The sequence below is a fragment of the Melanostigma gelatinosum genome (genome assembly GCF_949748355.1).
Source record: "Melanostigma gelatinosum genome assembly, chromosome: 13".
In the NCBI taxonomy this organism is placed as follows: Eukaryota; Metazoa; Chordata; class Actinopteri; order Perciformes; family Zoarcidae; genus Melanostigma; species Melanostigma gelatinosum.
The window spans coordinates 8,448,697-8,474,935 of record NC_136646.1 but is presented as its reverse complement, the minus strand read 5'-3'; the positions used below and the strand labels follow the sequence as shown (position 1 = coordinate 8,474,935).

General features: G+C 44.8%; 2 protein-coding genes across 6 annotated transcripts; both read right to left on the bottom strand.

The window, feature by feature from the left end:
• Window positions 1–431: 431 nt before the first annotated feature.
• On the bottom strand, window positions 432–16,003 carry ilf3b (interleukin enhancer binding factor 3b). Of its 4 annotated transcripts, none has more exons than XM_079281877.1 (18): window positions 15,949–16,003; window positions 14,468–14,563; window positions 12,383–12,606; window positions 12,070–12,244; window positions 9,773–9,920; window positions 8,291–8,382; window positions 7,145–7,240; window positions 6,678–6,795; window positions 6,459–6,556; window positions 6,265–6,376; window positions 6,039–6,152; window positions 5,538–5,743; window positions 5,281–5,457; window positions 4,909–5,190; window positions 4,275–4,407; window positions 4,103–4,150; window positions 1,928–2,344; window positions 432–1,287 (listed from the first exon to the last, which is right to left on the bottom strand). In XM_079281877.1, the coding sequence occupies exons 2-18, from the start codon at window positions 14,468–14,470 to the stop codon at window positions 1,133–1,135; spliced, it is 2,598 nt and encodes an 865-aa protein (XP_079138003.1). In that variant the 5' UTR covers window positions 14,471–14,563; window positions 15,949–16,003; the 3' UTR covers window positions 432–1,132. The 4 variants fall into 4 exon arrangements, with proteins under 4 accessions (XP_079138003.1, XP_079138004.1, XP_079138005.1 ...); XM_079281878.1 differs by having other exon boundaries at window positions 4,909–5,175; XM_079281879.1 differs by lacking the exon at window positions 4,103–4,150.
• Window positions 16,004–17,330: 1,327 nt separating this feature from the next.
• LOC306787260 (prostaglandin E2 receptor EP1 subtype-like) lies at window positions 17,331–22,225 on the bottom strand. Of its 2 annotated transcripts, none has more exons than XM_079282364.1 (3): window positions 22,005–22,225; window positions 20,063–20,976; window positions 17,331–18,356 (listed from the first exon to the last, which is right to left on the bottom strand). In XM_079282364.1, the coding sequence occupies exons 2-3, from the start codon at window positions 20,927–20,929 to the stop codon at window positions 18,078–18,080; spliced, it is 1,146 nt and encodes a 381-aa protein (XP_079138490.1). In that variant the 5' UTR covers window positions 20,930–20,976; window positions 22,005–22,225; the 3' UTR covers window positions 17,331–18,077. The 2 variants fall into 2 exon arrangements, with proteins under 2 accessions (XP_079138490.1, XP_079138491.1); XM_079282365.1 differs by having other exon boundaries at window positions 20,189–20,976.
• Between the last annotated feature and the right edge of the window lie 4,014 nt (window positions 22,226–26,239).

Genomic DNA, 26,239 nt, shown 5'->3' with positions numbered 1-26,239 from the left:
TTGATTTGATTAATTTCAATCTGAATTTGAAAAAATTAAAGACTTGTATTTAGTATTTAAGTCTCTATATGACTTGGAACTCCTCCCTATTTTAACAGTAGCCCATCACAACTATATAGAGCCGCTGAAGTCTATATTATGTTATTTTCATAATTTACCTGTCTTATAGATAAAACCTTTTAGTTTTACCCCTTTCTAATAAGACATTTCATGAACTAGCCGTATCAGTTGCAACTAATATTAAAAACCCATGTTTTAGAGATAAGTTATTAGCCATTAATAGGAGCACGTTTTGGGTTGCCAGGTTGTGAAAACTGTAGCTGGTGAGCCCTTAACAGTGAAGTAAATCATGGTTAATCTGGTCATTATTAGGTCATGTATTTCCCACTTTATAATAATAGTATCAATGGTACAAATACTTGGTATTTTAATAAAGACTTATATTCAAAATAAAAATAATTTTTAATACAAACACTTTGTTCTACATTAACAGGAACAAATCCAACCCAATGAAAAAGCTACATTGAGCAGAAATGTGGATGTGACATCAGAATGTAAGTATAATTCCCAGGAATCTCCAAAACACTTCTTAAAATAACTACATCACATCAGGTAAATTACAAAATAAGCCAAAATTACAAGCAATGCAGAACAGAACAAGCTATTCGGGGTCTAATGAATTATTACAAAAAAGTACAACATGCTTTGTAGTTTTAAAACTACAAGATTTGACTAGTTTCACAGGAGAAAAGAAAATGGCTGTCCCCACACAACTCTTCATAGTAAAAGGTAACAGAATCAGAGCCAGTGAGTAGTTTGAAGAATCAGCCTTCAATATTTAGTGATGAAGCAGAGGACTGGAAGCATAGATTTAAAACAAATCATAAGAATAACCTAAAAACACAAGACTAAGCACTGACCAGACCACTGAATTCAGCCGCGACTCATCTCTTGACTCTTAAAAAAGTCCACACAACTCTATTTGTGTCCCACAATGTGCCACATTTAAACCCAAAAGCACATAAGAAGCAAAAACGGAAAAAGGCAGAGAGCACAGGCAGTCGCTTTCTTTGGAGACGGCTCCAGACACCGACGCTTGGTGCCGAGGATTCACAGGCGGAGTGATTAGAGTTTATCTGTACTGGTAGTTCATGCTGCCGTCTCCCCTGCCGTAGCCCACTGGGTTCTGGTACTGAGAGTGGTTGGTGCCGAAGCCCTGGTTGTTGTTGGCTCCTCCACCTCCTGCTACTCCCCCCTGTGAGTTGTAATTGGACTGGTTGTTGAAACCTACGAGGAAAGCGTGTGGTAGTTAGTGAAAATATTTTCCAAAAGAAAAAAAGGTATAACAACATCTTCTATCTTATAAAGATGGAAAAACTGCAATAAATCATATTTTTGGCCACTTATGGGCAGCGGAAACAAGCATCGTTGTGAACACGTATGTTATTACAACAGAATAGAAGACGGAATCATTTAGTATGTAGTTATACCGAGAAAGATGTGGTAACATGAAGTATACCATAGCGTGAAAAGGATCTTCTTAAAACAAGAATATCTTCTCGTTATTCCAAGAAATATATTATTTTATTTTAACGATAATAAAAATGTCAGTTTTAATTTTTTTGCCACATCCAAGGTCAAGCATGTCAAAAAACCCTAAACAGGGTAGTGTCTTTTCTTTAGGCATTGAATGGATTTCTTTCATTTTAAACAACTGAAGTTTTTAAACAACAAACCAGCTCATCCCTTTCAACAAGAAATGTTCGTTTTAATGAGACACATCGGTTTTCTGTTTTAACGTGATATGGACTTTCTCGTGACAAACAGATGCAGTGCTACAGTACTGCCATCACGCTGTTGAAACGTAAAATCTAATTCTGTATCAAAATTGTTTCGACCATGAACAACAACAATCCCCTTAACTCGCCTTCATAGCTGTAGTCTTGGCTGCCTCCGGCGCCCCCCGTCACCTGGCTGGGGTAGGCGGTGCTGTACGGGTATCCGCCCGTTCCCCCCTGGTTCTGGTTGAAAGTCTTCCCCTGCCCGTAGCCCTGGACGTACTGGTTATAGGAGCCCTGCCCGGGGGGGTTGCTGGACTGGTACCCCCCTGTGGCTCCACTGTTCGCCCCTGGGGGACCTGTAAAGGGTGCCTTCCCTCCCTTGTTCATGGGGGGTTTCTTTTTGGCAGTTCTCGCAGCGGACGTGGCGGTGTAGGCGCCGTCGTTCTGGTAGTACGAGCCGTAGGAGCCCTGAGCTGATCCCGGCGCTGGGCTGGCTGGGGGGCCACCCGACGGGCTGTTCGATGCCCCGCCTCCTCCGTTCGTGCCACCGTTGTTGTAGTAATCTGGGAAATAACAGCATGGCACAATCTTAAAATGGGCACGACTCGGCATATTTTGAAAAGCTACTACTTGCATACACTCGACATGTACTCTGGAATTAATTCGGAGTAACAGTGATTAATGGTGACGTCACATTTATTTATAAAAAAAAGAACATATAAAAGCAAGGAGTCTTCCCTTCCCAAACATTCAGATTCCCCAATTCACAAAGTCTGTGTGTGTGCAAACCTAGTGGCAAACAGCCTCAGTTCATCAACGCCTACTGCTGTTACAGATGGGATACTGTGACACGGCCAAAGTTAAGACAATCATGCATTCAGTGGAGCCATGACTCAACAGTGTAGCCGATATGACACAGAAATGGCAGATTCTACATAAAAAACAGATGAAACAGACATCTCAATCGTGTTTGGAAGGGACAGAATATGAAAATGAAAAAAACAAATCATGTTCACATTTTTCTCAGTATTCTCATCTAAGTAAACAGTTTGGAGAGAGAGAGATGTAGAGAGAGACAGAGAGAGACAGAGAGCGAGAGACAGAGAGAGTCACAGAGACAGAGAGACAGAGACAGAGAGAGAGACAGAGAGAGTCACAGAGACAGAGAGAGTCACAGAGACAGAGAGTCACAGAGACAGAGAGAGAGAGACAGCGAGAGTCACAGAGACAGAGAGAGAGACAGAGAGAGTCACAGAGACAGAGAGAGAGACAGAAAGGACAGGCTGTTGCAGTCTTGACAATAATCCAAAAGGCAGTATGTTGTCCAGCTCCCACAGGCCTTCAGTTAATCGTGATCCAAATAAACGGAGACAAATCCCTCTGCCGGGTCTGACACATGGAGTCAATCGACAATAAATCAGCCCTGTGGTTTGGGCGGGGGTGGGGGGGGTCCAGGCGCTTAGGTACATCCACAGTGGGTGACTTATGTCTACACGCATGCAGTGGCAGATCGTCTCCCCCGAAGTGTCACGACGTGACAAGTGGACCGGCAAGACAAGGTGGAGGGGGGGGTCACTTTATTCCCAGGCTTGCGGACTTGACGGTGAAGACAGTTCATGATGCTGCTGGAACACTACTGAGAAGTTTGTCCTTTTTTTGTTGTTCTCCTTTCTACAGGACAGTTTTTGATTTGTATAAGACTGGGGAAGATCTATGTCGCAAACTCGTGGTAGCCATAGCAGTCTGAGACAAAGTCACCTAAAGAGTGAGACAGGGCAGAGAAGGGGGGGGGGGAAATATCAAAATTAGATTGGTTTATTTGGATTTTTTTTTTTAAATTTCTGCCATAAAATAGGCAGTTGTGTGACTCATTTGGTCAGGGTTTTTTTAGTTGTCTTTTTTAGATTTCTCTGCTCCTGTCACGCTCAGGTAGGTCAGTCCTCAGAACGAGCTGCCAGAGGGAAGAAATGGGTTCTCATAAGGGAGGGGGGGTGGGGGGGGGGTTGTCAAAAACAGATTCTATCCTGTGGCTTAAAGCAGAGAAATGTAAAATCATTGAACTGGGACCGTCCCAACATGGTTTATCATGACGTGGTCCTGTTTGCACTGCAGTGGAACCGTCTTCTAGAATAAGCCACGTCCTCTAGTTCTGTAGCTATGAACACAGGTAACAGTGTTTTCTTTACGGTCCGGGCCAGATGCACCATCCCGCCCCCAGGACACAACATCCATTTCTTACATGAAAGCTTCACTGCAGCCCAGACAAAGAGCAGCTATCCAGTCAAACCAGGATTATCATAACGGGTGAAATGAATACTCACTGTATCCGGAGACAGTGTTGTTCCCGTAGCCGTATGTTCCGAAGCCACCTGGCCGGATGACACTCAGTTTAATATGCCGACTTTAAAGCCCCCGTCGATCTCAATAATGACGTCTTCTCATGTTTTACCAGAACACAGAGTACGTCTGCTACGGTGAAAGCTGTGTTTTTACCTCCTTGGCCGTAGCCTCCTCCGTTGTTGAAGCCCCTCCCCCTCCCACGACCTCGCCCCGCTCTCCCTCGGCCCCTGGGCGAAGCGGCGTCTCCGGCCCCGGAGGCTCCCATCATGCCGAAGCCTGGCGCGTGCTGACGGGGAGACAAACTGAAATCAGACGCTGAACAGCAATTTTCCTCTCTGTGAGGACGTTCAACCCCGTAAAGCATCACGCGTTAAATAATTAGATATTCTGTTTGGAAAAGAAAAGAAACATATTTGAACTGATTTCAGCATTTATGGCAATCTATATACCTCAGATTTTACATATACATAATATGTATATATACACACACTATACCTAACATATATACACATGCATATTGTCAATAACAATTGGCTTTATTTTTATTGATTTATTTGGATATCTATATTTTATACTAAATACAATCATAACCATCACATTCTCTTCACAAATGCACATAAAGAGGATTTTTATACATTTTTATTTAATATTGCACCGTACACAGCTTCCTAATTTATTGAATAGTTCTTCTTGTTATGGTTTACTTTCCCCGACAGCGTCATATTTGATAAATACCTTTAAAACACGAGATCACATTGTGATTTAAACCTGGAGAGTTTGTTCTTACCATGGGCGGCCCTTTTTTCTTTTTAGCGGCCTCGGCCATGGAGCCCTCTGGGAAGAGCCGCTCCAGAGCGGCCAGGGCGGCGTAGGCCTTGGCCACCTTCTTATTGGACCCCGACCCCTGGAACTTCTGCCCGTCGATCTCCACCTCCATGACGAAGCGCTTGTCGTGGCTGCCGCCGGTCTCGGAGATGAGCTCGTACTTCAGACCGCGCCGCTTCTCGTTCAGCTCCATCACGGGGTTCTTGCCGTGCTTGGTTAGTATTGGTCCCTGTTGGCGAGCGCTCTGACAGTTATAGAGACATGGTCAGTAATAAAAAATATATAAATAAATCAGCCCAAACTTCTCGCCGACACACGGGGAGGAGCATTGTACCTCTGCGGCATCAGCGGTGTCTGCATTGGCGGCTCCTGCGGCGGCAGCGGTGGTTTCGATGGGTGCTACGACTGGCTTCAGTTCCTCCACAGTGACCGGTACTACCACCTCCTCTAATTTCACCGACTCAGCGGTCTTTAGTTCCACTCCTGTGGGCAGGCCCATGTCCTGGAGGACCTGCAGTTGTACACACGGAGTCATCGTAAATATAAAATAAAAAACTTAAATTATATAGGGGAAAAACAACTATTTCTTACCTTTACAGCTACGTGCAGCTTGGCAGTGCGTTTGGACGGACCAGACGCCTCAAAGGTCTTGCTGTCCACTTCGACAGCCATGGTGAAGACCGGGACGTGAATCGGGCCGGTCTGAGAGATCAGCTTGTACTGGAGACCCGGCTTCAGCTGATTGAGCCTCATCAGAGCGTTCATTGCCTGGGGGGGCTCCGCCTTCTCCTCTGGAGCTGGTTTAACAGCAGGACATACGGTTAGAAACTTACCTGTTGCATAGATTATATCTCATCAATCAGTTCATTCATCATTTCAACGATACAGTCACAAAATGATGAAAAATCACAAGTTCTAAGAGGTGACATTTTCTAATTGAAAAACCATTAATCTATTATCAAAGTTGTTTCTTACTTTCTGTTGATTAACAGACTAATTCAATGAGCACAGCTGTTTTCTTGGTTCATTCTGATGTAGGAAAACTTTCTTTCAGTAAGTTTCAACAAATACAGGAGCTGAACGAGCTCTTACATTTCTTCTGCAGCTTTTTCTTCTTCTTATTTGGACTCTTGTCATCAATTCCCTCCTCTTCCTCGATGGGCCTTTTCATTGGTGGGGCGTACGCCGTGCTCGGTGGGATTTGCACTGCAACACACACACACACACACGAGGCATTGCATTGACACCATAAATCTAAAAACAAAATAACCGACAGTCAGAATTGTTTGAGTGTCACAGGTGAGCCGGCCTGGTTTACCTGTGTAATCAATGGGAGTCTCGCTACGGGGTTTCTTGGGCATCTTTGAAGGGAGGGGATCCATCCCAAGCACTTTGTGAAGCTGTCCGAAAGCCGACAGCCTTAAGGCATGCTGAAGGAACGAGAGACGCCACGTCAATTCCACGTTCACTACATTGTGAATATGCACACGAAACAACTGGTCTCTCACTCACTTGTGCGCTCGCCGTGATGTCTTCTCTCTGCTGGTGGTCCAAGTGACCGATGGCGTCTGTGGCCTCCTTCTCACACGGATCAGAGATCCCAGCACCGTCTACAGCGAGAGGGAAACGACATAAGGGAGCACTTAGAAGTGATAAGAAAGAATAAATAAAAACGCAAATAAAACTCAAATTAAAATTTAAAAAAAGAGAGAGAGAGGATGCTTCACATACATATACCATCCATGAGGATGCCTGAAGCCAGACACTCTAGAACTCTCCGCAGAGCTTCCCCTGCCCCCATGGGCCGGTTCCCTGTGCCGATGGCTTTCTCACAGATCAGCTCCAGCGGCTGCAGAGAGGGGGAGAGAGAGGGAGGAAGGGCGTGGGAGAGAGAGGGAGACGTGTCGTTTGAGGGTGCTATTTTTAAGCTCGGCTACTAACAGAGAGATTTTAGGTCACTGCGTTAGACAGGATCTCAGCAGTTTAACAACTGTGACGGTGGCGTCTTTTTTGCTGTATCCAGGCAGACAAAGCTTTATCAAAAGAAAATCTGAATTCTGACAATAATATAATAATAATAATAATAATAATAGCTTTGGGGTCTTGATAAAACTCCATCCTACATATCTCTAGGTTCCCAGAAGCCACATTCACCTGCTTCATAAAGACTATAAAGCTATACTGAGGCTCTCACTCACCCAGCCACGGAGCGGGGCCCATGTGGGGACGCGGGCGCAGAGGTCCCGTAGGATCCGGATGACGATGACGCAGGAGCGCAGCCCGTTGGCTCTGGCCTGAGGACACAAGCAGGGAGGGGCACGGGGAGGACAAGCGGCCTTAGTCGACGAGGACGACCATGTGAGGCCCAAAGCAACACTAACGGCAAAATAAATGAAAGTCAATAAAAAAGGAAGCCACACAGACTGGAACAGCTTAGCTTTGTCATTATGGATAATGATAGAACAATGTTTGGAGACCCTAAACATGATCAGTCGCATTCGCGGCTGGATAGCCGGCGTGGTTATCAGACGTGAGACAACATGCTCATGAATTACGTTTGAAGTGTGAATAAAGACACCTCAAACTCAATGCCAGCTTTAATGTGCGATAAAGAAATCTATGCTCCTGTGCGTCGTCATCGAAAGGCGTTAGTGAAGTCAGTGGTAGCTTCAAAAAAAATTAAAACTGGAGGTGCAATAGTCCTGTTGATTTTGTGGCACACAGAACGACAGAAGAGCCAGGGGAAAGTCGAGGCCACATACTCTGCAGAGATGGAGCACTGATTGTTACGGTGTGAAAGAGAAAAGATGACACGCACACTAGAATGAGTTATTATCAACACGGCCCACTCCTAAAAAACAACAACCGCGTCGTCAAAACTACAGAAGGGGCAGCGGGGCTCTACGAGCGGCTTGTAGAAATGTGAAAACAGCGACACTCACTCACACCAACACTGACATGAGAGAAATATTACACCTGGATACACGGTGTATTAGTCCCAGATGTTTGTTGTTGTTGAGTAAAGCAGCTGTGAGGGAGACTACGGCAGACAGGTACTAAAAAGCAGCATTGAACTTGTTTTAAAGAAAAGAAACAAAAGGCACGGCAGTGGAACCTGTTAAGTTAGCAAAGCAACGCTAAAACAGTGTAATGACAAAGGTTTCCTAAGAAACACACATTCAGATCATCAAGTATTACTACAGGAAGTACACTTCAAAAGAGTGAAGAAAAAGAAGAAAAAAAACAAAAAAACATGGAACGCCCAAATCAAAAGACAAAAAGAACAAACGGCATGAAACCAAAACTACTTCAGTTTTAGAGACAAATAAAGACAAGATCCAAACCTGGAACCACTTAGCGTGGCGGAGAGACGCCAAGGCAGTTAGGCATTTCTGCCTGTCCAGAACTTCCGGGGGATCGTTGACTGAAAGCGATTCTATTGGCAGGTGGAATAAGAAGACAAGGTACAGTTTGACCAAGGGGAGTTCTGTCAGCCGGCCAGGGGGAACACAGGCAGCCTTCCCAGACCACAGGCTGGAAGGGGGAAGGGGAGGGGGACCCCTCCACTGCAGAACCACTAGTCGCTCTCAACCTCCCAGTTAATATCGCTTTTGTACGGCCCGGCACACACAAGGTTGGACTTAAAACCCACCAGAACGACAGAGTTGTGAAGTGGGTTGTAACCTGACTTAGTAAAAAAAGACAATAAAAACGTCCCTGTCATCACAAAATGTGCATTTCTTAAGGGCTAGTAGGTCATATCAAATGGGAGGTTGTCGTTACGTGGTTGTTTCAGAGCTTTTTTTTAAGGTTCTGCTTTTCCTTTTCTGCCGTTAACGGGAGGCAGAGCCCCTCCCCTTTGCCCCTACACTGGGTGCGCTGCACTTTGCCCCTTCCGAGACAGAGAGCGGCCAGTTGGTCAAAGGTCCAGCGTCCCTAAAAATTGACAAACTAGAAGGCTTGACAGAGAGAATCAGAATTGGAACCACAGGCAGAAGTTATCAGATGCACAAAAAGTGGGGTATCAAAACAAGTCCACACTGCAGCAAAACTGATGGCTTAAAATAAGAAAGAAAACAAAAGGAAACCCAAACTGGGCATCACTGTTCGCACGGGGCGACAGATAAGGTCGAGGCTGAACACCTGCTGAAACAGATCCTCACCACTGCTTTCCAAAACAACGGCGTCTGTAATTGTACAGCTGCAGTCAGGCTCAATGATTACACGCACATCTCCCATGATGCCTTAGTCTGTGGCTTTCTAACAACTTGGGGTCGAACCCCTGCGTTTGTTTTGAGTGTGCAGAATCCCTCGTCGTTATCTGTAGCACCCGAGCATTCCCTGCTAATGAACACCAGAGACGGTCAACAGCCCGCTGGTGGGTCCAACGACCGCGGACAGTTTCATCACATGTTCTGCTACTCATTTTTGCTGCAATGCGAACCGTTCACCATCAATGATAAGACACATGCAAACAAAGTGGTCTCTCTTTTTTTTTTTTGGGTTAACTTCTCAGTAAGCCTTCATTTCGTTGGTGCCCTTGGTCGTTAAAGAAGTCAGTAAACTACCTGCCCTATACTGTATATTGGGCCATCAAAAATGTACAATTACATCACATGGAACTACGAGAGAGAGAGATGGAGAGAGAGTCTAGGTAGCTATAAGCATAGCGCAGTTTCATTACATGACGGTGCATTCTTGTCCCCCGGCTCCATTGAAGGCCCAATAAACAATATCTATCTAGCCTGGCTGCCGGCCGGACCTCCCTGCTTGGAGGAGGTGGCGGCGCTGAAGAAGCACCGAGGCCCCCGGGGGTCGGAGCTTACCTCCGGACACGGCCCTCTCGATCTCCTCGCGGACCAGTGGGGACGTCAGGTGGATGGTGAGGGTGAGAGGGGGCTCCTTGGTGTTCTTGATGACGATGCTGGCCTCGAGGATGTCCTGGGTCACCGCGTACTTGTCTTCTGTGATCGCCTGTGAGAGAGCAACGCGTTTAAGGCGCGACAAAGGCCGCGTTTGTGTTGAAGATTAGACTATTATGAAAATAAGAGGATTGTTATTATTTCCTTCATTCTTTTTTGGGACCAAATACATTCATATTCGGTCTAACTAGGCCTGGTATCATATGAATGAGAGCCAAGCAGAAGAATTGGCAGACCGATGATCCAATCAGAGAGCTATGGTATCGAGTATCGGTTTAATGTATATGCACACTGATAAGTAACAAAACAGAAATATAGTTGTATCGAGCCAGTGTCAACATTACATAGATTGTCCGCCAGAGAGCAATGACCTGGTTATTTTTATCCGTAAAACATCTCGCTTATCTGTCACAATTATTCAACAACCAACGATAAGTGATCTTTATTTAAGTTGATGTGTTTTTTATGTGGAAATGGATATACCGTACTTTTCGGACTATAAGCCGCTACTTTTTACCCCACGCTTTGAGATAAAGCAGACTATGAAAACACATATATTACTCGCATGCTGTGGGGTGGGGGGGGTACAGTTAGGACAATGTTTAGAAAAGTGTAGCATTCAGCGTGTTGTTGAAAGCATTTGTCACGTGACAAATGCTCCATATGGTCCATGGTGAGACGGCGGAGAGAGCGCCATACAGCGATCATAGTTCATTGATTGTTGGCCACAATTGTGGCAAATCTTCTAGATATCTTCCAGATATGATCTTAGTTCATGTATAATTGTGTTTACAATGGCTAGTATGATGATAGTCTGCTTTATCTCAGCCATTCGTTGTTATTCAGCCATGAAGGTACCGTACATGATGTGGTGTGTTCAAGGACCCAAATGCAGACTCCGGACAGCAAAGTTATATTGCAAACCTCAAAAACACGCACACAAAAACACGCATTACGCTGTCCCCTTAATCTAGTACTATCCCAGACTTTCGGAAGCCGTTGGTGATGGTGGATTCTGTCACACTGTTCCGCGCTGTTAGGGTCCACTGGCAGACTCGAGAAAAAGCTGATCTTCTCATGCAGCGTGTGGACGTTGCTCATAGCTCTGAATAGCATTTACGGCTAACTGGCAACAACAGCTATTCAGAGCTATGAGCAACAACAGGTATTGCCTCATTGCTTTTCGTTTGGTAGCCGTGAGAGACCTTAGTCTGCAATGCAAGTATGTCTGCATGAAAAGATGTACAAAGATATATTATATATTCGCTAATGCTAATCGCGGTTAGCATTTCCCCATTGGCCGTAATGTTAAAATTAGCTTAGAAGCTAGCGACATGTTATGATGTTCATAGAAGACAACTTTAGTACGGTACTGTTAAAAGCATCTTGCTGTTCAACGGGGACACCTGCGGCTTATAGACCAGTGCGGCTTATCTGTGTACAAATTCTTTATTCTGTTAAAAATCAGCTGGCGCGGCCTATATACCGGTGCGCTCTATGGTCCGGAAAGTACGGTATGCAAATATATTGTCTCGTAAACACTAAAACTAACATCTGCATCGACCTCACAAACCCAGCATCAGTTTGACTCTATAATGAAAACGTTATCACATTTATTCAACACACTCAATTATACTTAGTTTAGTTTATACTCGCCATGGGGAAGTCGGCGCGTGCCAGAAAATGGCGTGATCGCGGCCGGCGTGTGGAGCGCTTGGCCGTGCACCTGAATTTTTGTCAGTTGGCGTGCGCGATCACGTGACCGTAGTTCACTGATAAAAGCACTATCTACATGTCTGGAGGTTATACAACGAAGGCCAACTCATGTTCAGATGCTTCAGAAACAGCAGGTGTTATACATTTATACATATATATTTTGCAGCAAAAACAAATTGTTTCGGGATATTTAACCTTTGTTTGTTTTTTAATAATGCATCTAATACTTGACATGTTTCTTTACAGGGCTTGTATTAAGGCAATATAGTAGTCCATGAATATGAGACAATTACAATCCCTCCTCTGCATTGTGGAGGTTGGTTGAAGGCGTTTCGCCGGTTACATCTACAGTCTCTGTGCATATCTCTGGCGTGCACTTGTAACATAAACCATTCATGCTCAGAACTCGCACGCCGTCTGCGGATGCTCGCGCTACGGTGCCAAGCGTGAGTATAACCAAAGCTTCAGCTGAGCCGTGTTCTCACCTTGAGCTGCGCCACAAGGTTTTCAGACACTTTCTTCAGCAGGTTGATGGTCGGCTTTTCCTTACAGAGGAGCACCAGCTCCAGGTCCAGGTCCCCCTTCAGCAGCAGGCCCTTGGCAACCAGGCCCACCCTCATTACGCCACGCAGAGAGCGCGTTGCCTGATCTCTGTGCTCACTACACAGCAGACACATGGGAGAAGCACAAGAAAGACAAAGACAGTGGTTTGAGAAGAGGAATCGAGACATGTCTTACTGACTGACTCATTGTCCTCACGGCTGAACATGAGGAACGGCAGCCCCGACATCTCCTCACCTCTCCTTATCGGTGTCTGCGCTATCAGAGTCCGACTTGGGGGACACCTTCTCCTGCTTATCCAGCCAGTCGGAGACGGCCTTGAGGGCCCGCTCCATGTGGGACACCATGTTCTGTACGCTCTCCAGCTCCTCCTGAGTCGGGTAGATGACGGAGTGTTTGGCCATGACGTGGCGGTCATCGTTCATGAAGACTCGCATGGAGCGGTGGCGCATTGGAGGGGGCTGGGGGGGGGAGACACGAGATCGTTAATGCAGAAGAAAATACCAGAGTGGTTCGTGCTGCGCCCGGGTTAGCAAAAACAGACACGGTGCTTTGTGAATTAAAACAAAAGATCATTACTATTTACCGTACTTTTCGGACTATAAGCCGCTACTTTTTACCCCCCGCTTTGAGGCGTCGGCTTATAGTCAGGTGCGCTTTATATACGGATTTTTCCGTAGCTTTTCTCCGCCACAACAACCGCAACTTCCGGTTCCGGTCTAACACAACATTTACTAGCTCCCGACACAGAACAGTTGCTACCAGCAACCCCTCTGCTACCAGCTGTTACTGACAGGGTCGCTACAATATGGATGAAGTACCTTTGACCTACCTCTCACTAGGACTGTTAACAAAAAAGGTTGAACGGCAAGATGCTTTTAACAGTACATGTCCGACTCGCTAGCCTCTAAGCTAATTTTAACATTACGGCCAATGGGGAAATGCTAACCGCGATTAGCATTAGCGAATATATAATATATCTTTATATATTCTCGTTTATATAGACTCGTTTATTCCATTTTTCCCCCCAGTTCTACAAAACTTGTTCTACAAAACTTGTTAAAGAGTTTTTTTGTGTGTGTGTTTTTGAGTGAGAGAAATAAATGTTTTGTAGAACAAGTTTTGTAGAACTGTTTAAAAAAAAAAAAAAACGAGTCTGCATTTGGGTCCTTGAACACACCACATCATGAACCGGGGCAAATCCGCCCTTGAGCTTGTGTTGTCCTCCTCATTGCGCTATCCCCTTAATCTCATAGTATCCCAGCCTTTCAGAACCCACTGGTGATGATGGATTCTTTCACACTGTTCCGGGCTGTTAGGATCCACTGGCAGACTTGAGAAAAAGCTGATCTTCTCTGCTCATAGCTCTGAATAGCATTTACGGCTAACTGGCTTGGCCAGTTGTTGCTAGCACAACAGCTATTCAGAGCTATGAGCAACAACAGTTATTGCCTCATTGCTTTTCGTTTGGTAGCTTTGAGAGACCTTAGTCTGTAATGCAAGTATGTCTGCATGAAAAGATGTACAAAGATATGTTATATATTCGCTAATGCTAATCACGGTTAGCATTTCCCCATTGGCCGTAATGTTAAAATTAGCTTAGAAGCTAGCGACATGTTATGATGTTCATAGAAGACAACTTTAGTACTGTTGAAAGCATCTTGCTGTTCAACAGGGACACCTGCGGCTTATAGACCAGTGCGACTTATCTATGTACACATTCTTTTTTCTTTTAAAAATCAGCTGGTGCGGCCTATATACCGGTGTGCTCTATAGTCCGGAAAGTACGGTACATAGAACAGAGACCTGTATCTAGGAAGCAGGATTATTGAGCTACCTGGATAACTAGACAGAAAAAAGCAGATCAGCTCAACTTCAGTCCATGTTGCAGTTTGGAAAATGTTCTAGGTGTTATTCAGAACAGTTATTAATCCTGCTTTATGGGACAGGCTTATGGCCGACCTGCAAAACGCTCATTCTCTTGCCTATGATTAATAATAATAATACAAAAGAAAAGCAACAAGGTCTCCTGTCTGGGCCTAGCTTCTAACACCCGTGATTACACAAGCCCCGTGTACACATAGGCAGCCAAAGCCAATTTAGAGGAGAGCGGTGGTGTAGAAGCTGGAGCATGTGTTCCTAAAGCCCCAGGCAGACTGGAGAGACGCTGGCACCAGCCCTGTGACTTAAATTAGAGGCGCCGCGTTTATTTGTCCCGTTGCCAGTGATATCCCACGCTGAGGCAAGTGTGCCCCGTGCTTTGGCTGCTGCCAGCCTATTGTCACGCGTACAAACACAGAGATGCTTAAATTAAGTCATTACCATTGTTGTTCCAGAGACCGTGGCGACACCCTTATCCAGTGAACCGCAGAGTTGAAAAAGATCTTCTCTGCAGCCGATGACAATGTTGCAGTCCGTCTGTACAGCCGGGGGGGGGGGGGGGGGGGCACAGACACACATTTTTAACATAACTTAAAAAAGGAGAGGGGAGGGAAAATGTGCAGCCAACTAAAAACTAAGATAGCTCCACGGGGGGTGAATGGCATTTTTGATTTGAACACTGAAACGGGTAAAACCCTTCACACTCAGCCACTGACGACCTTCTCTTATCCATCAGTGACATAAAGTCGATACTAGCTGGAGTAACTGGGGAGGATTGTTGGCACGCCAACGCATTCCTCGGGGATTAAACACAACCAGACTTTCCCAGGTAGAAAGGCTGCAACTTGTAATAAATCAGGCTTTTAAGCACACATTCCTCTTCGAGTGAGCAAGGCGTGGACATTTTTCAGATTCCTAGCAGGCAGGTGTGTGATCTTAAAACGCAGTGTTCCTGCTGGACTTATACGTGAAACAGACAAGTGAGGGCTGTGCTGCTCGATGTGATGGATCTCCGAGTAGAGGTCAACACGAGTCATCCACGGATGACTGGCTCTTCATTCCGTGGGGCCTCAAAACAACAACAACAACGTCGAAGCCATGTGATCCGGGAGAGTTAGTGGGGTTAAGTCAACAGGCAGCACATCGCACTCATTTATCGATGACACACCCACCGCGCGCCAGCGCTGACTTTTTAAAGATAATTTGCAGCATTACAGATGATTTACGATAGTTTACAGTTGAGGTAAAGAGGGTGAACAATAACTAGTATAAACATTGCTCCCTATTTTTTATGTTTTAGTCAACAAGTTGCTAACATGTAGCTCCTGGACCAACAAGCCGCCGGCACACCTGTTAAACCTACGTTGACACACAATTTGTGTTCTTCCAGGCGGAAGAGTGAGTTCCTAAGAAATAGACCCCGCAGCTCCATCAGGGGAATATAAAAACAGACGCCATTTTAATTCAGTGCAGAGCTCGACTGGTCCTCGGCAGCTAGCTAGCTAGCAACCTAGCAACCCCCACGAGAATAGAAAACGGATCAGGCATCGTTTATAGCTGCGCAGACATGCTCACCGAGCCGCAACACACACAAACACCACGTACCGGTCATGTTTGTCGACTGGGGGACTATGTAGAAGTGCAAAGACTCAACGGTAGATTATGTTTGGACGTTGGTCTGTCACGTAAAGACAGCAAAATGGTCGAGGAGACAAGACCGAGACCCCATTGAATGTTCAGCTAACAGTTAGCAGGTTAGCTTAGCCGAACAAAGCCAGATGGATACATTTATGACGCACATATAAAATAAACACACTAAGAAAAAAGTAACAAGCGTCGTTGGTTCTCTTAGCGTTCAACGGCCACATAATACCTCATTCAGTTTGTGTTGAGGGATGAATTTATGTATTTTTCTTGCTCACCGTGGTGTCGTTGCTGTTTATGGACGGCTGCTACACGCTAGCTCCTCCAGGAGTGTGCACGGAAACGCCCACGATGTGAAAAACGATGACGCTCATTGGACAGAGATTACTGGCGACTGCAAATGCAGCCAATCGGGAAAGGGGGAACGGAACCAGGGGGCGTGGCTAGTAATAAAGGACTGAATTTAATCGTCTCGCTGCAACTGGCTGCCTTGCTGATCGCATCAGTTAAAACACGATCATTACACCGGTGTAGCCTTTAGATCACATCCGTGTATTATTAGTGTGGGAATTCTCCAGTTTGACCCCCAAGGATGTTGATTGACTCCTGATTATTTTAAACACACTGTGAGTGACCACTTACTTTGGGTGCTCTGAAACCCATGTGACAATTTATTTACACAGTCAGTGTGTCTTGTCTTGAATCATGGAAGATTCACATTCGTACCCTGATTCAGAGCATAAAGGCATCACATGACAGCAAGTCAGCTCACATCCTTTGTTTTGTTTTGAAGGACCAGCAAAGAACAAACACAAATCTGTCACTACTAAATGACACATGAAATAAATAAGAATAGATAATCTTGTGAAAGATATCAGTGATTCTTGTATGCTGACTCAAAATTTAGTGCAACCAACTGCAGGTGCTGGAACAAAAATGTGCAGCTCACACATGCTGGGTGGGGCAAGTTCTTCAGGGGTTAGCAAAATGCATTGTCTGTTTTCATATTATGTAACATGTGAATCCCGCCAACCAGTCCCATCCACTGGTCTTACTTGCAAGTCAGCGTCATCGTTTCTGTGTTGGAAATCTCTTTTCCGAGCAGGTTAGGAGTTCACCTGTGGAGTTCCACAAAGATCCATACTTGGTCCCCTTGTAATTAGTCTATGTTTCTATTTAGCCAGATTTAGTAAAAATGTCAAACTTAATTACCATGTTTATGCAGATGACACTCGAGAATACTTTTCTCTTTCACCAAATATATCCCATTGATGCTCATTGTCAATGCTATTTTAGCAGATTGATGACAGAATGTGTGAGAATGATCTCTTGCTAAGAGAAATCTGAAAGACATAAATAATTGGCTGATGATCTTAGACATTGTGCAAATAGCACTACATTAGATTAGTGAGCTTTAAAGGTGTTGTTACCTTAAGATGGAGCCACCAAGCTGTTTCCTCGTTTCCAGTCTTTGTGCTAAGCTAACAGGCTGCCAACAAGACGAGACATGAGAGTGCCTTGCCTTATTACTCAGAATAAGTGGATTACTGGAAAAATAACCTGATCTCGACAAAAGCTTCAAAACAGGGCATCAATCATAAACCAGAATGAGACGAAACATTAACAGATAAACATTTATTATCCAATCGTACATTCGCTTTTGTTAACAATATCACATTCAATTAGCTTTTGCAGCTTCACTTCAGTCCCGATTGACTCGCGGAAAAATAGTGCAGACACATTTCCAAATAATCAATCAATAACAGACGCACGTTCACATTCATGTCACAGCACAACATTGTGTTTTTCACATCTTTAAGCTGAGGTAACAGCACAGATTCTTTTCTTTTTTGGGCTCTCTTATGTGAGCATTTATACAAGTCATTGACTTTTACACTGTTGTCGGAGAACAAAGCGAACGAAACCCTTTGAGTTGAGATGTTTGCTTTAAGACGATAGATACAGTCTCCACTTCAACAAAAAAAAAACGTTAACACGTTATCCTTCAACCGACGGAATCCTTTTCATTTACGTCCACTCTCGTCGAGGACAGGCTGCCGTGCATGTTGCATTATGGGCCATGTTGCAATCTGATAAACACTATTAGCAGTTCATAATGAGCTGTTTTTCTTGATTCATTTGTAGCATAACACTGGCTCATACTGTACATACAACAACACAAGAGCTGGTCGGTGATATTTCAAATCTGGAACACGTTCCATTTGTTTTCGTTCCCAACACATTTACTTCACCTAAACCAGAGTGGCTGTCATTCCCACCAGACAACCCTTTTCGTAGGAAACCTTTCAACACTGAATTTGAATCCAGATGATGGACTGCTGGACTCAGTGGCGATCCCGCTGCCGAGAGAAGACCCGTCTCCTCTCTTTCCTCCATATAGGTCCATTTAAATGTTACCAACACTGTTTTTTTTCTCTGAGCTCTGAAAGGAGCCCACGTCCCAGCGAATGGAGCGGAACGTGCTCCCCTTGAAACTGGCCTTTCTCTTGGTGATGCGGTAGATCTTCCTGAGGACGGCGCGCCGCAGCAAGATGTAGACCCACGGGTCCAGGATCTGGTTGCAGGTCGCCATCCTGACACCTATCACCATCAGACTACTGTAAGCGTCTCTGTCACCGGCAGGGAAGCCACTGTAGGACTTTGTGGCTGAGATCAGTGCAAAGACCTGAAAATAAAGAAAAATTTAAACAAGTTTAGCTTCATCTATTAAATTCATACAAAGATCTTAAATTGAAACTCAACAATATATATTGTTTAACCTCTTAAACCTCACTCATTCATTACAATATTATACCATACAGCTTCACATTGTTCAAACCCACAGAACATTAATTAACTGAAATTTGGTGGAGATCCGAAAGTTTCCAACAATGCCAAATATATCAGTCTGAAACTTCGGGAAATGTGTATAAAATTAAACAAAAGATAATATCTTTTGTTTGGAGCGTATATAAGGGAATATATACATTTGATGGAACGGAGCAGCCATAAAATATTCATTTGTAAACGTCATTTAGCTCCAATAAAAGAGTCGGAACAAAAAGATTGTAGGAACAATTTGCCGGACCTTAAAGATACAATGAATCGAACGGTTCGTGTTCAGGGGATTGAAAAAATAGTTTGGCAGAATTTAAGAAAAATACATTTCACAAGTCGTTTTTTTTTTGCTCAAGGGCGGTTCTAGGGTAGTCCAGAGGGGGCCGATGCCCCTGAAAGAGTAAGCCTGGCCCCCGCTCTGGCTCCGCTGACTGTGGCAATTATTTTCTTACATTTCCCCCCCCACATTTATCCCCAGAGAGGTGAAATTGTAATTATTCATAACAATGATAAATTGGTCGTTAGAACTGAATGAGTATGGTTGTGTTTATTTCAATGTGCATCATAAGTATTTTGAAAAAAACAAACCTATGGGTTAAATTCATATTTATTTCGCGCTTAAAGCACTCGGAGCACTTTACAACACAAGTAAGTGTTCATCCATTCACACTCCCATTCATACACAAGGGGCCATCTGTCCCTCAGGAGCCACAGACACTCACAGCACTTTGGGGTTCAGTATGTTGCCAAAGGACACTTTCAAATGTTTACTGCAGGGGCCAAGGATTGAACCACCGACCTTCTGCTTAGTGGACTACTGCTCTTTCTCCTGAGGCAACCATTATCCAATGCCCCCCCCCCCCCAATTGAAATGGTCTAGAACGGCCACTAACCAAACTCTTCTCAGTGTTAAAGGTGTCATGGACAGACATCCGTCAGTGCTCATTATTGTGAATTTCAACGTAACTTCCAGATGGACTGGAGGGACTGCATTTACAAAAACACAGAAAGCAAACAGGCAGTGGTGCTACTCTGTTGAACTTGTTGTGGAATTCAACACTTCCTGTTTCCTGCTGTTCTGAACCGCTTGGCTGTGGTGATGCAAAGCGGCGAGCTGTACATTACGTCCGTTGTGCGATAATAAGCATTGCACAACCGGATTATTTGAATCCTCCTAAACAGTTTCAACGTTTAATTAAAGGGTCTGCTCATCACTTTGTCCTTTGGTATGAAATGCCATGTATAAAAATCTACGAATGTTCTGCTGTTAAAAATCAATCAGCTGCAGAGAATTAATGTAGTTTTAAAGTTTTAAAGTTTTAAAGAGAGAGTATGAAATCTCACGCAAATAAGAGAAGGAATTAAATGTTCACTGTATTGCATTTTAGGGGGCATGCAGATGATTTTAGAATAGATTCTTAATATGTAATATGATGTTCATGATGACATGTTTATCTACATTAAACAATTAGTAAAAACACAACAACTTAGTTGCTATATCTTTGCTATATTTTATGCTGATAAAGCCCAGTAAATGTTTTCCCCAATGCTCACCAGCAGAGGGCTCCAGCAGATGCAGGAGGTGACCATGATGCCAACCAGCTGCACCACCATCTCAGTGTCCTGGGAGCCACCTGAGCCCCGTCGTGAACACAAACTTTTCTTTAGCCGGGCTCTCACCAGCGTGATCCCACTGACGGTGTTGCACACGAAGGCCGAGGCCAGGGAGCTCAAAGCCAGTCCGGAGAAGAGCGTCACGAAGGCCAGGTCCTTCGCTCCGGTGCCCTCCATCACCCTGATGAAGCACCACGTCCCCGGGTACTGGTAAGTGTAGGCGCCCAGGCTGAAGAAGGGCAGGAGGGCCACGCACAAAGCCAGCAGCCAGATCAGGGCCAGCGCCATCTTTGTCCGCGCCATGGTCACCAGACGGGCGTGCAGCAAAGGCCTGATGATGCCCAGGCAGCGCTCGGCAGCCATGGCGCAGCCCAGGAAGAGCGGGCACAGGCCGAAGAACACCATGCAACTTCCCAGGAACAGACAAGACCAATCCGGATTGGCGGAGGCGTTCTGAAAGCTGGAGACGGGGTTCGCCGCCGACCCGGTGCCCGCCGAATATCTCCTCAGCACGAGAGCTCCGAGGATGACGTGTCCGGCCAGGTCCGTTGCCACCAGGGAGCTGGCGAAGAGCAGGAACGTGGCCTTCGAGCGCCGCCGGAAGCGGTTGTAAGCCTTGGCGAGAATGATGAGGGCCACCACGTTGAACAGGATGCCCAGAGTCATGGTGAGGACGGCGGATGTGGGTTTGTTCTGTGGGCGGGTGGCGTCACATGCCACGGCCTCCACCTTCTTTGCCCCATGGGTGTCGTTGAAGAAGGGAAGGGGGGCGGTAACGGAGGAGTTGTTGTGCTGCATGGCCAGCATCACCGACGGGCTCCGGGCCTGGTGTGGTTCTTCTGGTTGAGATGACACTGGAAAAGAAAAAACAAGGCCGCGGTCAGCGCACTTAAACTCGTCACACCCTCTCCCTTCCATGTCCTCCTTTTCCACCCGAATAATGTTCATACGGTCCCTCACAGGTAACCCGTCTCTTACGGGCAAACAAAGCTCCTCAAGGCAAAGTGGCTCAACTTCAAATCCCTACAAATGACTTCTCATACCACTCTTGAGGTCTGGGTGCAAAGAGCCTCAATTTCTTCTTTGTTCGAGGCATCGCTCCAAACGTCTGAGCAAGTTCTGACAGATGTTGTTGACACTGAAAGCTCCTGCACACATTCCTGTAAGAGTGACGTTACCGTGCTGCAGCGGCGGTAGCGGCAGCGGCAGCAGCAGCGGCAGCGGCAGCGGCAGCGGCTATATACATGCAGACATGCGAGCTGAAGGATTGAACATTTATTTACACACAGATGTATTGCTCAGTATAAAAATTTAGCTTTCAAAGTGGTTCTATATATGGTCCTGTGTTTAATTTTGTCGGTTTCCTTTTTGTGTATTGATTTACTATATTTTTTATTTACCTAAATATGATTTGAATTGCACCTTTTCCATATTCTTTAGTTGGAATCTCTATGTTCATCATTTTTCCCTTTTCTTTGTAAGTATTGATTGTTTATTTTTTGGAAGACACATTTTTATGCTTAAATGTTATTATCTGTGCATACCGACTATAAAAGCTACTAATATATTGTTGTAAATATGATGAAAACGTCATAATTTACTAAATATAATGATGATATTATATAATGATACACACACAATGCCAAACATATATCTCTGTAGCCCCAAAGAGTTTAAAAGAGCATTTCCCTTCCAACAAAACCTGTTTTTGTAATTAATATGAGGGTGTTTCACTTCGTTTATGTTCAAGGTTTTGATATTTGAAGTTTCTTCAAATAGTCTCAACAAATCCAGATCTTTAAACACAATAAAGCACATTTAACTTGGAGCAATAGCCTCGGGGCATCCCGTCTGTCCTGTACGTGAAATATATTCAACCTACCTTTGAAATAATAAATCCATGGGGGTGAACAGGATCACTCTGATCTGGACTGTTGCTCATAACTGCAGCTGCATAAAAACAAATGAATCCAGGTTGTGCTCTCGTGTTGCTCCAAAGTAAGACGACGACTTCTTCTTCTTCACCTGAACTGTTTCCCCTTTCGCAGACGATGTAGAAACTCTCCTCTCGGAGCAGGCAGCCTCCCCGTCGCATTGCACAAGCTCGTCCTCTGTCACTCGAGCTGCGTCTGACTGCTTTTATACTGAGGAGCTGCACCGCGCTCACGTGGCCCCTGGGTGTCTCAGTGGGTGGAAACCCTGTCCCATCCTCCCAGCATGAGACTCCCTGGAGCAGGTCACAAGTGATGCTCCTCTATATGTCGAATATCTACAACCCCAGCTGACTCACCCATAACTCCACCTCACCTCACAATCATGAAGGTAGGGGCTTAACTGTTAAAGCCTGTAACTACAACAACCTGAAGAATTAAACCTGCCTGAGGCTGGGGGAATAAAACTCCATTCAAGTATCACGTTTATAAGCAGTGATGTAGTTTTTCACTGAAATAAGCATGACTTCATATCACAAAAGCAAAATAACATTCTTATTAAAGCCAGATTAGACTCTTCAAAGCAAAAGCCCGGATGCATTGAGGAGTTGAACCTGCATGTATTATGCTGTTGCTGCTCGAGATAGTTACCCCCTTGTTTGTTAGTTGTAGATACAACAACACTCCCCTGCTCTCTACAGAGCCGCATTTGAACAAACTCACCATCCTTGTGGTCGGCTCTCATCAATGCAAACCACCCGCCCCTACAAACACCGCTGTCACATGCAGTCTGTAAGCTGTAGCTGTGACTGCCAGTGCTTTCCCAGTCCTCCAAAGGGACGGTTCACCCCAATGTCAAAAATTCATATTTTGCCTCTTACCTACAGTACTATTCATCACTCTGGGTTGTTTTGGTGTGAGTTGCCTAGTTTTAGAGATATTGGCCGTAGAGATTTCCGCCTTGTGGCCCAAAGAAATGTAATAAAGACAATTGGAAAAACTCAAAAGAAAAGTTTCCGATTCCAGAAATCCTGCCCTGATTACTTCGGATAACCCACAGGCCTCGTTGAGATCAGTTTCAGGTTGGGACCATGTCACCGCGCAGGAAGAAGCAAGCGTCTACTCACGGACGTTTACAGTGCAAGGTGTAAACACTAATGGCGTCCTCCTCGGCTGCGCGGGAACGTTAAGTAGCTCAGTGGTGCTAGGTGTGCTAACCGTATCGAGTATAGATTCCTTCAGTGCTGTGAACAGGTTGGCGGGTGTAGTTTGGTGGATAGAAAATAGCTCCTATACGAAACTGTTCACAACAAGGTCTGTGGATTATCTTGAGTAACAGGGTCATGATTTCTGTAGAGAGACAGCTAGGTCAATAAATAGCACTACAGGTAAGAGGCCAAATGTGTATATTTGATTTTGGGGGTGAACTGTCCCTTTAATGTGAGCAGAAAAAGCTGCTGTGTCAAATCAGGAAAAGAATCTGGAGCTTCTCCGGTTCCCATCATTACCAGGCGGGCGTATCGTTGCACTCATCTGAAGTTCCTCCTCCAGCGAGAGGTCTTCCTGCTTCACCGACACCATAGTATGTCAAAACAGCTAACGCGCTAATGTACACAACACACAACAAAAGAGTCCTCTTTGCACCGGGGCAAAGGACCTGAACATGCGTGCATGTATTAACCGCGTACGCCGGTGCATTCCAATAGAGGGCTGTTTTAATCATTAGAATGTGTTTCAAAAGCACACACCTGAGTCTGGAATGTCTGCCTGTACATGTTTGAAGGGTGCATGCAGGTTTGAATGAGGTCAGACGGCATGCCATTAGAGACAGGCGTGTCCACCGTGTCCGTCTGCTGTGCTGTGGAACCTGGCTGGGGTTAACACCTGAGATGGTTAAATGGAAGGACTCACCATGAATGCTTGAGGAGTCGGCTGAGAGACGGGCCCATTGGGATTAGGAGGCAGGAAGCAAGTCTGCCTTCGAAAAAGAGCAAAACAATAGAGGGGAGCCATTTATTATTAACCACAGCGAGAGCAGAAATGTTCTTTCTTTGTTTGCAGCAACAGATGTGCTCATGTTTACATTTTTTTCCCTCTTAACTCACCGGATTAACAGCAAAAAAATAAAAATCTACGAGCAAAGGAGGTGACTTCAGGTTAGATGTAAAAACATTACAACGTTTTAGGCAGTGTCAAAAAAATGCGACGAACTTCTTTAAATCAAAGAAAAAGGTTGTTCGTAAAGAGTCTTACAACGTGTCACTTCAATGAATGGACTTTTCTTTACCTTGTGCCATTAAGACACACTTGCGTAAAGACGATCACAGCGTGGCAGAGGAAGAAGTGTCCTTTTGAGATGTTCGGTCTTTGCTGCTGTATCGCAGCTCCACATGGATGCTATTTGCTTGTGCAGCCATGTTAATTGCACGTTTTTATTTGCACCAAAGGGACCCGCCATAAAACTGGAAAACCACACGGCAGAAAGCAGCTGTAAATAAGTCTTTACGAGAGGTTTCGCATTGTACACTGCACCGGACCACGACGTGCATCAGCTCAATAGCGACTCGAACCTTTCTGACAAACACCCACCGACCTGCCTGAGAGGCGTCGGAGACACCGGAACAATGCCCGGGAAAACTTCTCTTTTTCCAGAGGCCCATCTTTTGCTAAATTTCCACTTTCGACCGCGCCGTACCGATGACAAGACACCTTCCTCAGCATTCAGCCTCAAATAATCCACAGTAGCAGAAGCAGTTTGCTTGTCGCACCATTCTCCGCATTGTTGTACAACACAGCCACAAAAACAAATTCCAGGATTTATTTGTTGAAAACCTAATTACCAGGCTTTTAGTCCAGACATTTTTGTATAATTATGCATGTCATGCTTTTTTTTTAATGTAGGTTCAATTGTTCGCTGTCTCAGTGAACGTGCATTTTGTTAAAGTAGGCGCTAGTCTTGGTAATGAGGTGAGATTACACCTTGTTGCAAGGTCTTGATTTATCTATCTTTATAGGCCCAGCTGGATGACGTTTTCAAGACTCCGGAAAAAATCTTGGACGTGGATACTATATATAGCGGGGATTGACACATAAAGTATTGTATTTAAATAATAATACTCCCCTCTCGACTGACCACATGCAGTGAAAGCATGTCTGTCCGTCCTTCCCGGCAGTGTGGTTGGGCGGTCTTGGGGAGAGGAGAGAAGTTATGGAGTACTGTGTTTCTGAGGAACATTTCGAAGCAGATAAAAGTCTGTAGAACCACTGTGTGTGGCCAGGCGGTAATCAAAGAAATCCCCTCTCTTGTATTTTGCCCTTTTTTGGTCTACCAACAGTGGATGGGCCTATCATTCATGGGTAGATAACTAAAATAAACCTACATGCCTCCGCTGGACTTAATAGTTTTGCGGCTAGTAGCCTATTTGTTTGGTTGTTTTTTTGGGTCAAATTATCAAATAAATCTGCTTTAAGGGGACTAAAACAAAAACATTAACAAAAGATCGTAATGAATGCGGGACTGTACATACAAATTCGTAGAACTTGTTTAATTATTTGTGTTGCAGTGTGGTTTGTGGTGAGAGATAGCAACATGGGGCTATAGCTATAGAGCTCCCGGTTAGCCGGTTAGCTCAGAAAGTCAACGCTGGATAACAGATTTCCAGCCTGTTACTTTACTGTACAGTACAATGCCAGGTCTCCACTACATTCACTAAACATCCATGAGCAGTGGAACGTAACCCGCACCACCCTGTTACCGATGAGAGTTCTCTCTTGTGTATGTCGGTCGGTTTTAGTCATGGGCGGATCGATACTTCGATACAAACAAGCTACTAATGAAAAATACTACTAAAATATTGATGCATCTTTTTTTTTACACTTAGTGGCACAAACATTTTGATGTAATTGTGAGTGTTATTATCTTTCTTTTCTTCTGAAAATGACCGTTATTTTTGAAAAATCCCATCTCCATTGAATAAATGATCAAACTAAAGAAAGGCACCACCTTAAAGGCACAACTCTGTGGCTGTAACAGTGTACCTCACCAAATATCTTTGGAACAATAATCATAATAGCCACCAATGCACATGTTGGAAATGGGAAATTACCAGACTAATACAAACAAGAACATTTGAATATTCCAGCTCATTTTATCCATTTTTTCATACGAATGAATGCCATTTTGTAA